This window comes from Gekko japonicus, unplaced genomic scaffold (assembly GCF_001447785.1).
Source record: "Gekko japonicus isolate JY-2015 unplaced genomic scaffold, Gekko_japonicus_V1.1 scaffold1729, whole genome shotgun sequence".
Lineage (NCBI taxonomy): Eukaryota > Metazoa > Chordata > Lepidosauria > Squamata > Gekkonidae > Gekko > Gekko japonicus.
In genome coordinates, this window is record NW_015170938.1 from 85,931 (window position 1) to 98,416 (window position 12,486).

Consider the following 12,486-nt stretch of genomic DNA (forward strand, 5'->3'; position numbering starts at 1 on the left):
GAAAAAACCAAAAAACCCCCCCCCCCCCCCCCCCCCGAATGTTTCTGTTTTTTTTCCGGGCCTTCACATCTCTACCCATGGGAGAAAAAAAATACACAAAGGGACCTGAAAGAAGCATTTGCTGTGTTAAAAACGTTCAGGCAATAGTTAATGATGGGCATCAGCTTGTTTTTGCTAAAAGTTTAGGAAGCCTACAGGCCGCCCAAAAACATGAGTAATTGCAGATATGGGGCCAGTATGTCAGAGACCATCTCATACTGTGTAACAGCAAAATGTTAAGTCAAAATGCTTCACGGCTGCCATCTTGTGGGCACCAGCCAAAACAACACTGGCTATATGGCATTAGAAAATATATTCAGTGGCATCTTAAAGACTAAGCATTTATTCCAGTATGAGCTTTCATAAGACAGAGATCACTTCTTCAGATACTACCTTTATCATTTTGTTTTGCCACAACAGACTAACACAACTATCCCACTGGAATTATATGGCATTAGGAAAGACAAGCAGGGGACCCACGGGTACTTGTAGGGGCATTTCATTTCCCCTCCCTTGCTATTTCCTCTTTCTCATCGCCGTGTCCCCTTTCCTGCTCCCTTCTCTCCTTCCCAGTCACCAGCCAACCTACTTTTATCTGCCCTCCAACTTCACCTCTCTCTCCCTCCCTCCCACGGCACCCTTTATCCAGGAAAACTATGGCCTGGTTGAACAGAGTGAGCCACCAGGCCAGGAACAGTTGCATATTGGGGAGCCCACAAGGACTTGCAGAGAGCATTTCTTTTTCCTCTACATGCTATTCCCCACACTATTTCCTGCTTCCCTCCTCTTTGGAACCCCCATATCCTTATCTTTCCCTGCTTACTTCTTTCCTTCTCACCCACCCACCAACTTACCTTTTCTGTAGCCCCCATCTTCAGCGATATTTCATTTATACCCCAACTTTCACCACAATGGGAACCCAAAGAAGCTTATTTCACTTATACCCTGCCCTCCCCGCAAGCGGGCTCAGGGAGGCTTACAACTGTGCAATAAAATACAACAGGATTAAAACAGTTAAGGCACCAAGTGCAATTACATTCTCCTCTCCACTATTTTGTCCTCACAACAACCCTGTGAGGTAGATTAGGATGAGAATATATAAATGACCCAAGGTTACCCAGTGAACTTCCATGACAGAGTGGTATCTTGAACCTGGGTCTTCCTGATCCTAGTCTGAAATTCTAACCACTACACCACACTGGCTTTTGTGGGGTAGCTGCTGTTGAACAGTAACAAGCAACCTGGCTTGGGTAAGTCATGCAAGTCAGGTAGTAGTAAGTTGTCCAGTGACTGCTGCCAGGTCTGGCCCTGATTAATCTTCCCTCAAAGGCTAGAACAGCCCTGGAAAGGGCCCTGCATCCTCCCTCTGAATGTTTAGTTTCTGTCAGTAAGGCTTGATGCTTGGCAGTACTATTATGTTTGTCTAGCAATGGCTACTGTGGGCATTCATTTCTTAAAGCTCTAGATGCTGCTTCTACTATTTGGGTTTTTTTAACCCCACAATGTATTTTAGCATCTGCCCTAAGCCTGCTTCGGTGGGGAGGGCAGGGTATAAATCAAATAAATAATTAAATAGATTTCAGATTTTTCTGTAAATCTGAGACTTCTTTCAAGGTTGTAGAATGATCTGTCTTGTCTGTTCATTACTCTTGTCTCTGGATTTAAATATCAGTAACAAACACCACCATATTTTTGTTACACTATAGACACACACTGTGGAATTGTCGACATATATACTATAAATATCTACTTAAGCATTCTGTCCCTGCTGAGGGCTCAGAAAGATTATGAGGATCATAACATTGTATAACATTTTCATGTACATGTATTATCCTATGTATTTATATAATCTTCTTGACTGGAAATGCACAACATTCTCCAACCACTTTCCAGGGAACCACCAGATGCACCCACCAAATACGGCAGAATGTGACAAGCATGTCCTTTGAGATTATGTGTTTTGACATATGACTTAAATAACCAAAATAATGTTCTCAGTAACAGGTGTTTGTGCTTCTGTTCCCAACCTGCAAAGTTTCTAGACGCTCAGAAATGGGCAACACTTCCACTTCCACAATGAATTCTTTTATTGAACTGTATAACTTCTGCTGCATTTCATTCCTTTTAGAAATCAAGTTCTGAACTTCATCCTGTGTAGAAAGAAAAGAAAGTTTGGGAAGGTTCTTTTGAAACTTTCGCTTCCACACAGGATGTTTACATATGACACTTCCAACCACTGGTTACTTCCTACTGAGCACAACCCCTTGCAATATTCAGACAGAATATTGCTGTCCAAACCAGGACTGCTTCCACACAGAGGTTTTGCTCCAGTTTCCTACCAAAAAAAGAACATTGGGGGGGAGGGACAACAGGACATCATCCACTAATTGGTCACTGAGTTTTCTGCCATTTTGCAGCAATCTTCCCCAAACTTAGTTTGGTATGATCTTTTATGAAAGTGTAGAGTCAAAATGCCTTTGTACAATGTGTGAATAAGAAACAGCAGATCCTGCCCACATCAGTGCCATTTGTCTTGACCCACTAATTCCCCCTCCCATGTCACTAGAGGGCTTTGGGGGGAAACACTAACTGACATATCACTATAGCTTAAAATCAGTACCTGACATTTCACTATAGCTTAATACTATAATAATACATCAGTTACCTATTTTTTTTTAAAGCCCTCTGTTGGCATGTAGAGGGAGCAGCTGGGGCAAGTGCAGGAAATGCTACCATGCAGATGCTCTGTTGCATCAGGCAACAGAAAGAACATGGAAAAGCTCAGGACTGAAACTGGTTTCCAGTTCTGACTGAATCATGGTTTACTGATTCAGATGCAAACTATGGTTTACGCTAACTCAAATTAACACAAGGTTTGTCCCCAACTGATGGGAAATGGAACATATTAATCCTTAATTAGAACTAATTTTTTAGGACTACACCCAGAGGTCAAGTAAGAAACTAAGTATATTTTTATAGTTTTACTTTTAGAGTAAATATGGATCTCACAACATCCTGCATTTGAGCAGGAAAGAGATCATACAATCTAGATTTTTGAAGATATATATAATTTGAAAGGCAAGTCTGCTATGTAAGCACACTCACTGCTATTTGTTTATATGACTAGTTCAAGTTCAGGACAAACCAGTTTTGTATATGCCTACAGCAGAAGCTGGCTGTGCACAGTGCAGCCAAACAGTTTTTCAGTATTTTAAAGACCGACCATGCTTGGTAAAAAAATGGGAGACAAAAATGTAGAACTAATTAAATAAGTGTACACATAATACTTTAAAAATAAAAGATAACTTGCCTGAAGCTTGGGAAGGTTAAAGCAGAATCAGTGTTTGATTAATTAATATCTGTCAAGGTATTGTAAAGGCAGGCCTGAGCTGCCAGAGAAATATACAGAGTGCCCAAATTTGGACATATGTCTGTATACATCCTACCGGCATAAATCCAAGAGATCAGGTTACTGGCACCGCTGCAACTTAAAACATAGAGTAGCTGTAGCCTTAAAACATAAAACCATGCCAGAGGGAAGCTAATTCAAGTTACAGTATCAAGTTGTGTACAGCTCGCATCACTTGCTCTCAACAAGCAGCTAAGGCAGGAATCTTCAGCATGGCATCCATGGGCATCATGGTGCCTGAAGATCCCTCTCCTGGTACGCACATGTTTTAGAAAGTGGGTGGGGCCAGGTAGGGCTACTGCCCAGCAGGGCTTCTGATGACAGGCTGTGCGAATTTTTTTCAAGTACTTTGGCAGCAGCTGCCACCACATAAGGATTTTCACTTCATGACTGAAGATAAGCTGTGTCTATGCAAGAAAATATGTCTAAATAATATGTTAATTTTGAAATGTTGATGTTAGGATCAGAGTTATGCTCACTCCCTAACATTCTGTGGATGGCTTGACCTCCTGCAACAAATTCATAAGATGCCCATAGATTCAAAAAGGCTGGGGACCACCGAGTTAAGGAATTCCTTTTGAATTTTTATGGCATTATTTCAAGTTCTTAGAGGCTACAAGTTCCCCTTGTTCCTTCAGCTTTGTAACATTCAATTACACTTAGAGAAAAGTGTAGTTTATTTCAAACATTTTTTTAAACTTAGTCCCATCCCCTTGCTTTCCAAACTTTTTCTACAAACATAAATCTCTGCATCCTTCTCATCCAGATCCTCAGTTTGGGAGCTCATAGACAAAGAGAGTTGTATGCACTCCAAGGAAGAGAGTGACCCCTAGCCTCTATTTGTCTTCCAGAAGCAGATCTCTCCCCAGTTCCACAATCAGGACCCTCACTGGACACCAGTTAGGCTGAGGAGGAAATGCAATAAGTTCTCACAATGGATGTTCTCAGAATAATGTGTTGTCCTTTTGCAAATATAGTGCCTCACGTTTTTACAGATCCAGCATAATTTAATAACACATTACTGAACATGCAATTTTTGAAGTAAAAATTCAAGATAGACTTTTTCAACCAGAGAAAAAAAGTAGACCATCCTAAGACATGGCTAGCATGGAAAAATGCAAACCATTGCACACCGTGTATTTGCATAAGTGTATTTCCTCTTGAGCAGTGTTATATTCTGCCCAAATCTTCTCCAAGATTTCCAAAGAGGGAGGAGCAGCAAGACATCCTTCTGTTACTGCTTTTACAGCTTCTGAAAGGTCTTCCCCAAAACGATCATTCATAGTGGCATGCCTGGGTGAAAAACAGAATTGAAATAATTAAGGAAAAATACATTTTTAACTTGTAAGAAAATTGTCTGAGGTTTAAAATTGCCATATCATTAGCTCTACGTTTCATACAATGTAATACATTATTCTACAGGATTCAGAACAGAATGAGATGACACAAAGAGAAAATGTTTGTGATAGGCATGAAAAAATGACCAAATACAAATGGTAATGATGAGGCTATTCAATTATTACCCTTGACAATCCAAATCTACACCTGTGCATCCAGGTCTAGAAGAAACATGTGATTTCCGTATTATATATATCTTAGACCATCAAAGAATACTATTATCAGTTATTTTTAAAATCTACTATTTGGCTGCATAATTCTTTGTGTAAATTAAACGGCAAAGGCATTCCTTAAAGAAGTACTGAAACTGTAATGGGACAAAAATCACTAGTCTGCCAGCTTTCTACTCCACATGGTTAAGACTGAAGAAAACTTATGCCATGGTCCATAAAACACAGGCAAACATTGCTACCATGAACACAATTTATCATCTAAACAGATTACAATCAATGTTCCCTCTAAGCTGTGGAGTCTCGTGAGCAAAAACTCTACTTTGTGAGCTGTTGGCATTAAAGTTGTGAGTGAGTGATTTAGCTGCTGCATCAATTAGTTTGCTCTGGAGCCATCCTTCCTGAGCTAAGACAAAAATCTGTGAGCCGGAGACTAAAAAACTGTGAGCTAGATCACACTAACTCAGCTTAGAGGGAACACTGATTACAATGTCACAGTCATGACTGTTTGTGCAACTGATCACCCCTCCAGGCACAGCTCCTGCTCAAAATTCACAGTATTGAGATTCACTTCAATTAGTTCAATAAATACTTCATTTTTCAGCAGAAAGCTGCATAATAAAGCAACTAATAAACCAAGACTCAAGACTCTTCCCTTGGTAGGAGATAGCATAGGGAGAGGATGTGCTGAGATCCAGGAATGTCCCCAATTCAACTCTCACCTCTGCCTCAAAACAAGCCACTCTCTTCCAGCCACAGCCCCTGGTGATATCATTGTGCAATTTATTAACACTGCCTGGTTCTCGGGAACTCCATCTTGCTTCCACTGAGGCGAGGGCATTTTGCATCATAGCCCCATTCTGGTGGAATGCCTTATCAAAGGAGACACGTGCCCTGTGGGACCTGTTAAGCTTCCAGAGGGTGTGCAAGACGGAATTGTTCCAGGAGGCCTTCGGCTAATCCTTTTATTTTCAGTGACTACTGGTTTCCTTCTGGAATATTTCTAGGTACTGGCAGAAGGCTAAGATTTTAACTGTTTTAATGATGAATCTTATGGTTCAGTTGTATGTTTAAAACAAAAACAAAAACGTGAGCCACCCTGAGCCCCCCATTGCAAGAGAGGGGTGGGATATCAATCAATCAATCAATCAAATAAATAAATAAATACTGGGTTACCTCTCAGCAGCAGAGCACCCTTTCCCCTCTTAGATGTCTTCTCTCTGTGTGTTTTATCCACCCTTTCCTCCACTGGCTGTCATCTACTGAATGTGTATTATCACCCCTTGGGCTTCATGTGTGTGCGTGTATGTGTGTGTGTGTTCCTCTTGTTTATGTCTGCTTCTCTCCACCTCCCACGGCAGCCATTTTGTAGTGGTACCTGCCACCCTGATTCAATATTCCAAATGTCCTCTCAGGCTCAAAAAGGCTGGGGATCCCAATGTAAATTGTACCTAATGTCTTTCAGCTTCTCAAACTTCACAGCCAAATTTCTCACAGTAGTTCCAACATAGGTAGACAGAGTCCTTTCTACGTTTTCAAGAGTCTCCTTATGAGCTTTCTCTTTTGCCTGCAGTGATAAAAATAAAATTATAGCCAGTACTACAAGATTTTTACAGTATGAACAGGAGAAATTACAAATCAACTTCAAAATATTCACATACAAACATGAAACCAAGAAAGAAAGGCAGCAGCAGGCTGGGTATTATAAGTAGAACTATATGGTGCATGAATGCTATATCCAACAGCTTGAATGATTAGTTCATACCAATCATAAAAACAGCAAAATCAATCCACCCACTTACAGCGCTCAGGTGAAACCCTAGGAGCTGAGTCACACACTATGGTCTACACAGGTTGTCTCTCTGTCTTTCAGTAAGACAGAGTTGCAGGTTCTTCTCTTCAATTCCTTCATTCATACCGAGCACTTTCTCAAAAGAACCTCAACCAGAGCTTCACAGTGATATGCTATCTTCACTAAGGGCAGGGGGAATTTCCCAACTGCTTGTCCTTCCAATAGGTACCACCCTCCAAAATAAATACATAAATAAATAAACCTTGTACTTATATATAATTAACAGAATTTACTTAGTATATGTTTTATCCAGATCTTCATCCAGGGAGTTCTAGGCAGCTTATTTAATTATTGAAATATTCATACTCTGCTTTTCCTTTCAGACTTGAGGCAGCTTACAAATCAAAAACATGCAAAGACCCCAATAACCAGCTCTGCCCTCAAAGAGGATAAAATGGAGAAGAGGCAGTCAACAACCCTGTGAAGTATTATTAGGCTAAGTGTGTGTGACTAGCCCAAAGGCAATCAACAATCTTCACAATACAGAGTAGACCTGAAGTTAGGTTTCCCACATCCCAGTCAACCAGTTAAAATTATATGTATGGGACTGCAATGCAGCATCTTCTCACTGAAAAGCTATCAACACATATAGCTGTAAAACTTACTCTCCTCTTTTTAAAAAAAAATTGAAGTAATTCTACTATTTTCCATACTTTAAAAAATGTTTGTTTTAATTGCAGTGTGCTCTGGCACACCTCACACATATAGGAAATGGCTTGAAATCTGGAAAATGGCAGAATAGAGAACTATCCCTATAACTTTAACATAACTTTTGATCACAAGTGTCCCTATAACTTTGATCACTCTGTTCCCAGAGATCTAGGAGGAAGATTATGTTTGCCAAGGAGGTTTCCAAGTAGCTTGGAGCTCCTGTACTTTTGCCACATCAAGCAATGCTGCTATGGGGTTGGACCAGCTCTATACTCTATTGTCAACAGTTTGGTGGACAACAAGGATAATCACAGAAGAGGTGACATTTTGACTATTTATCAAAATACTACATCTTTCACTAAGCAAAGAAAAAGCCTTCAACAAAAGACTAATCATTACACCAGCAGCAAAAGTAGCAAGTTCAATAACTCTTGCTTAAAAGACTGAGGGCATAAGATTCAGAATCCTTCTTTCCACCATACCTCCAGTTCACAGTTAAGCTTCTCAACCTTTGATTTAAGTCCTTCACACAGATGGCGAAGATTCTGGTTCTCTTCCTTGAAAGCCACTTTCTCTTCCTTTAGCTTTAAGTTCTCCTCTATAATTTTTTGCTCCTGTTTGATTTTTGCCAGGCTAATATTTGATGCCCTGCTCAAATCACAAGCCATCATTTTCTCCCTGTTGAAAAATAGAGACAAATTTCATCACTGGATTTCAGAAGCATGCTCTATGATTGCCCGTCCAAGGGCTCTGACAAACCAACTTTCCATACTAACCAGAATTTAACTGAAGAACTTCATTCATGTAAGTAGAATAAGGGCTAGTCTGTACATGTAGTCAGACTATTTGTCTATCAAAGTGTATAGCCTCTGCAACTCCATCTTTGTTATAGGCTGGTGCATAACCTTTAGTTGCCCTCAGTTGTGAGGGGAGGGCTGTTATGCAGCTCCCAAGAGAATAGTCTTCTCTCTCATGCTTGTTAGCAGGTCTTTAGGAATCCTGACTTGTTTTCTCTCATCACTAGACGCCAGGTGCAAGATGGCCTGGCTCATCTTAGTGTTTGGGATAGCTTGATTAATGATTTCTCAACTTGTAGCCAGTAATTAGAAGAGAAGAAGAGATTGGATTTATACCCCGCCCTTCACTACCCAAAGGTGTCTCAGAGCTGCTTACAAACTCCTTTCCCTTCTCCTCCACACAACAGACACCCTGTGAGGTAGGTAGGGCTGAGAGAGCTGACAGAAACTGCTCTTTTTCAAGAACAGCTCTTATCAGAGCTACGGCTTGCCCAAGGTCATCCAGACAGGTGCAAGTGGAGGAGTGGGGAATCAAACCCGGTTCTCCCAGATTAGAGTCCACGCACTTAACCACTACACCAAACTGGCTCTCAATTAGGGTATAAGATGCTTAGTTTTAGCTGTGTATCTCATCTCGAGGTCTGGCTAGGTTTCGCTGTGCATGTGCACATTTGAGACCCAGCGGATGGAAGCTCAGCCTATTTTTACCCAGCGGATGGGAGCTCAGCCTGCTATTTTTGTAAGTTTGATCACTGCTTCTTAAAATCTCCTTGTAAGCAGAACTGGATCCTGAATATCATTTCCTTGGGATTTCTGCAAACCTTGGAGCTCCTGGCCAAAGCCCCAAACTCAAAGTCAGTACAGTCTACTCTATCTGAGATCTGAACAGCCGCTGCCAGTTAGAGGTCTTTCACATCACACCTTGGACTTTCTGCATGCAAAACTAATGCTCTACCACTGAGTCATAGCACCTCTAATAGTTTCTTTAGAATCAAGTAACAAAACTTTTCTTTCTTTGCACTACTTTAGGTAAAAGGTGGGGGAACTGAAATATTGAATACTCCCTTTTACTCTTCTTTCAAACCCACCCTTCCCATAGAAAACTAGCATGTCAGAGAAAATTTAGTTTCAGCTCAATGCATCCCCACACAATTTTCTATGCTGAGGGAGGCTTTTTTGAGAGGAATCATTCAAGCACTTCCTCTTACCTATCACCTTAAGCAGGAGTTCAGGAGAAGCTTTGACACAGTTCCTCCAAGGCCACCAACCCAGGCATGCCATTTGTCCATTTCAGATGGGTGACCTCCCAGCAGTCCAGCCCTCCCACTTGCCCTTGCATCCGGGACAGGAGAAACAGTAGGGGGCAGAAATGGTGTCACATAATGTCATAGCAAGGTGAAAACCCAGACGAAATATCAGCCAATGCATTGGAAACTCTACTGCAATACCACAGAATTTCCAAAATGCTGGTTGATGCATCAACACCATTTCTGGGTGAAAAGGTCTAACATTAGGTCTGCCCCTTATCCTGCCCCGAAAGCTCCCAAGGGTGTCAGGCAGTGGCCTGGCATCCCTAGCCCAACCTCATCAACCTTTGAGATACAAGGAGTACAAGTTTTCATTCAGCTGGCTGGGAGGGACTACAGCTAGAGAACTAAGTGTCCTGCCACTTTGTTCTCTGCAGCCTGCGGCCTTGGGGGTTGAGATGAATTGACCTCCAACTGCCCTTGGTGGTATAAATGACTGAAAGGAGCAGGAATCTGTGGGGGACCACACACATTGCTCATTAGCTCTGCACTTGATGAAAGAAGCATCACCAGGAGGCAGGCTAAGCCCCAAAAGAAAATTGCAGTTATCCTTAACTACAGTCGCTCACGTGGGAGGGTTAACAGTATTTAGAAATGGCTCAACAACATTACTTTCTCTAAGCCAGGGAACACCAAAGCTTTGCTCCTGAACCATTTTCCAAAAGGTTTACATTAGAACATTATTAATCAAGTTACTCTGGATATACAGGCACTCTTGCCAGCTACAATCAGTCCCCATACTTTAGCGACCAGAAAGGGCTTGAGCCCCAAATGCCTTCATAAGCATTTATTACATAAAACAGTCTTGAAATACTTTCAGTTTCTCAGCATGGCTTACTTGATAAACGGCACATGATTTGCAGTATTATTCTCATTCCAACCATTCAGAGGCATAAGATCCCCAAAGCCCCCTTTAACTCTGTTGCTTGCTGGAGAGTTAGCTCTGTTTGACCACACTGAAGTTGTTGTTTTTGCATTCCTTGGCTGGAATTTAGAGGAATCTGTTTTGGTATCACAGTTATTACTACTTATGGGACACTTGGATCTTTCAGCAAATCCTTTCTTAACAATTTCTTCCCCAATATTCAGTACACCGCATTCTGCCAGGGCAAGAATGGTACCATCAAGATATGTGCCTTTGTATCTTATTTTCACTTCTTTTTCAAAAATCAAGCTATTCAGGAACTTTCTCCCCTGCAAAACAAGTTTTTTAATAAAATTATGGAATAGTTCACAATATAGATATTTGCCACAGCTGTGTGAGAGTACACACATACAACATCTTTGCAATCATGCTGTATAAATACACATACACACACAAATAATGTATCTGTCAGGCAAACAGTCAACATTCTGATTTGTGGTTTTTAAGAACAAACTTTAAGCTCTTAAAGCTACTGAGAAGCTTCAAATGTTCTGGGCAGTGTTCAATGAAATCACCAAAGCTAGAGTTGAGGCTAAAGTTGAGCCTGAGACAGACTTCTAATAATCTGATGATCATCAGCTGGGGCTTCCATCAATTTGCATGGCTTTAGGCCAAACAAGATGTGACAGTGTCCCTGAGTCTGCCCTGGTTTGTACGGCCATTTTGAAGCAGTGAGTTCCCACAGAAAAACTCATATCCACAGTGCCATGGGGCCCTGAGTCTGGCCAGAACCACTGTGGCAGAAGGGAAAAGGGGCTCCTCCCTCACTCCTGTGCTGTTTTTCTGAGTCCTGCAATGGTCCTAACCAGAACTGGGACCTACAGCGTGGGTGAAAGGAGTTCTCTCTGTTTCAAAATGGTGGTGCATCCACGGGGATGACATCACATCTAGTTTGGCCATTTGTTCCTAATATGTAGTTAGCAGCAGCAGCAGCAGCAGCAACAATCAGTTGTACAAAAAGTAAAATATGCAATTACATGAAATTGTTTAAAAGAATTCTGATAAAGATCTTGGATATGTCGGGATTTTGTTTATTTCATCTGTATTGATTCATCACTCTTGTTGGAAATACAAACTCTCCATAGAACTACACACCTTCAAAATAAAAAGGGAACGATTTACACGTAACCTCTAAAATGTAGGATAAAAATAAATGTCAGCATATCATATTTTAAAAAGGACACATAAATGCCACAAAGTGAAATATTTAACTACTATAAAGCAAAAGAAATTAAGCTGCTCTTTTGCTTTCTGGTTTCAAAAGTGGCTCAACCACTGAATAATTTATATCCACATGGAAAACAAAAGACTAGCTCACCTGGTCAAACTGATTCAAATCTTGATTCGCTGCAATCTGTAATCCCCACAGTCTATATTTTTCTGCCACACTAGGAAATTGCAAGTCTGAAGGAATTTCAACTATTTCTGAACGGTTAAGAATCTCAGAGTTTCCATAATCAATATATAATACCTCACACTGTAGCAATTAAAAAGAAAAGCCCGTTACTCACTGAAGTTATAATCCACAATATTAATCGTACACAAGTAGCTTCTGCCCAACAAGAGTTATGATCGGTCCTTGGAGATTTTTTTAAATCATTGGCTCCGCAAATTTTTAAAATCACTGCTATGGAAGCAGCCGCCACCACAAAACAAGAACATAAGAACATAAGAGAAACCAATGTTGGATCAGGCCAATGGCCCATCTAGTCCAACACTGTCACACAGTGGCCAAAAATACCAGGTGCCATCAGGAGGTCCAGCAGTGCGGCCAGGACACTAGGAGCCCTCACACTATTGACCACCCCCCCCAAGAACTGAGAATACAGTGCATCACTTGCCCCGGAGTCCCTATCTATACCTTGTGGCTAATAGCCACCGATGGACCTCTTCTCCATATGCTTATCTAATGCCCTCTTGAAGCCATCCATGCTTGTA

General features: G+C 41.2%; 1 protein-coding gene across 1 annotated transcript in view; it reads right to left on the reverse strand.

Annotated features, from left to right (window-relative positions):
- The window catches only part of STK31 (serine/threonine kinase 31), a 65,911-nt gene that overhangs the window by 44,635 nt on the left and 8,790 nt on the right, over window positions 1-12,486 (reverse strand). Inside the window, exons 5-11 of the mRNA XM_015418859.1 lie at window positions 11,867-12,025; window positions 10,462-10,817; window positions 8,279-8,281; window positions 8,002-8,197; window positions 6,468-6,583; window positions 4,582-4,741; window positions 2,067-2,189 (exon numbers count right to left, since the gene is read on the reverse strand). Coding sequence (XP_015274345.1) covers window positions 2,067-2,189; window positions 4,582-4,741; window positions 6,468-6,583; window positions 8,002-8,197; window positions 8,279-8,281; window positions 10,462-10,817; window positions 11,867-12,025 — 1,113 coding nt within the window. The remainder of the gene's footprint in view (window positions 1-2,066; window positions 2,190-4,581; window positions 4,742-6,467; window positions 6,584-8,001; window positions 8,198-8,278; window positions 8,282-10,461; window positions 10,818-11,866; window positions 12,026-12,486) is intronic.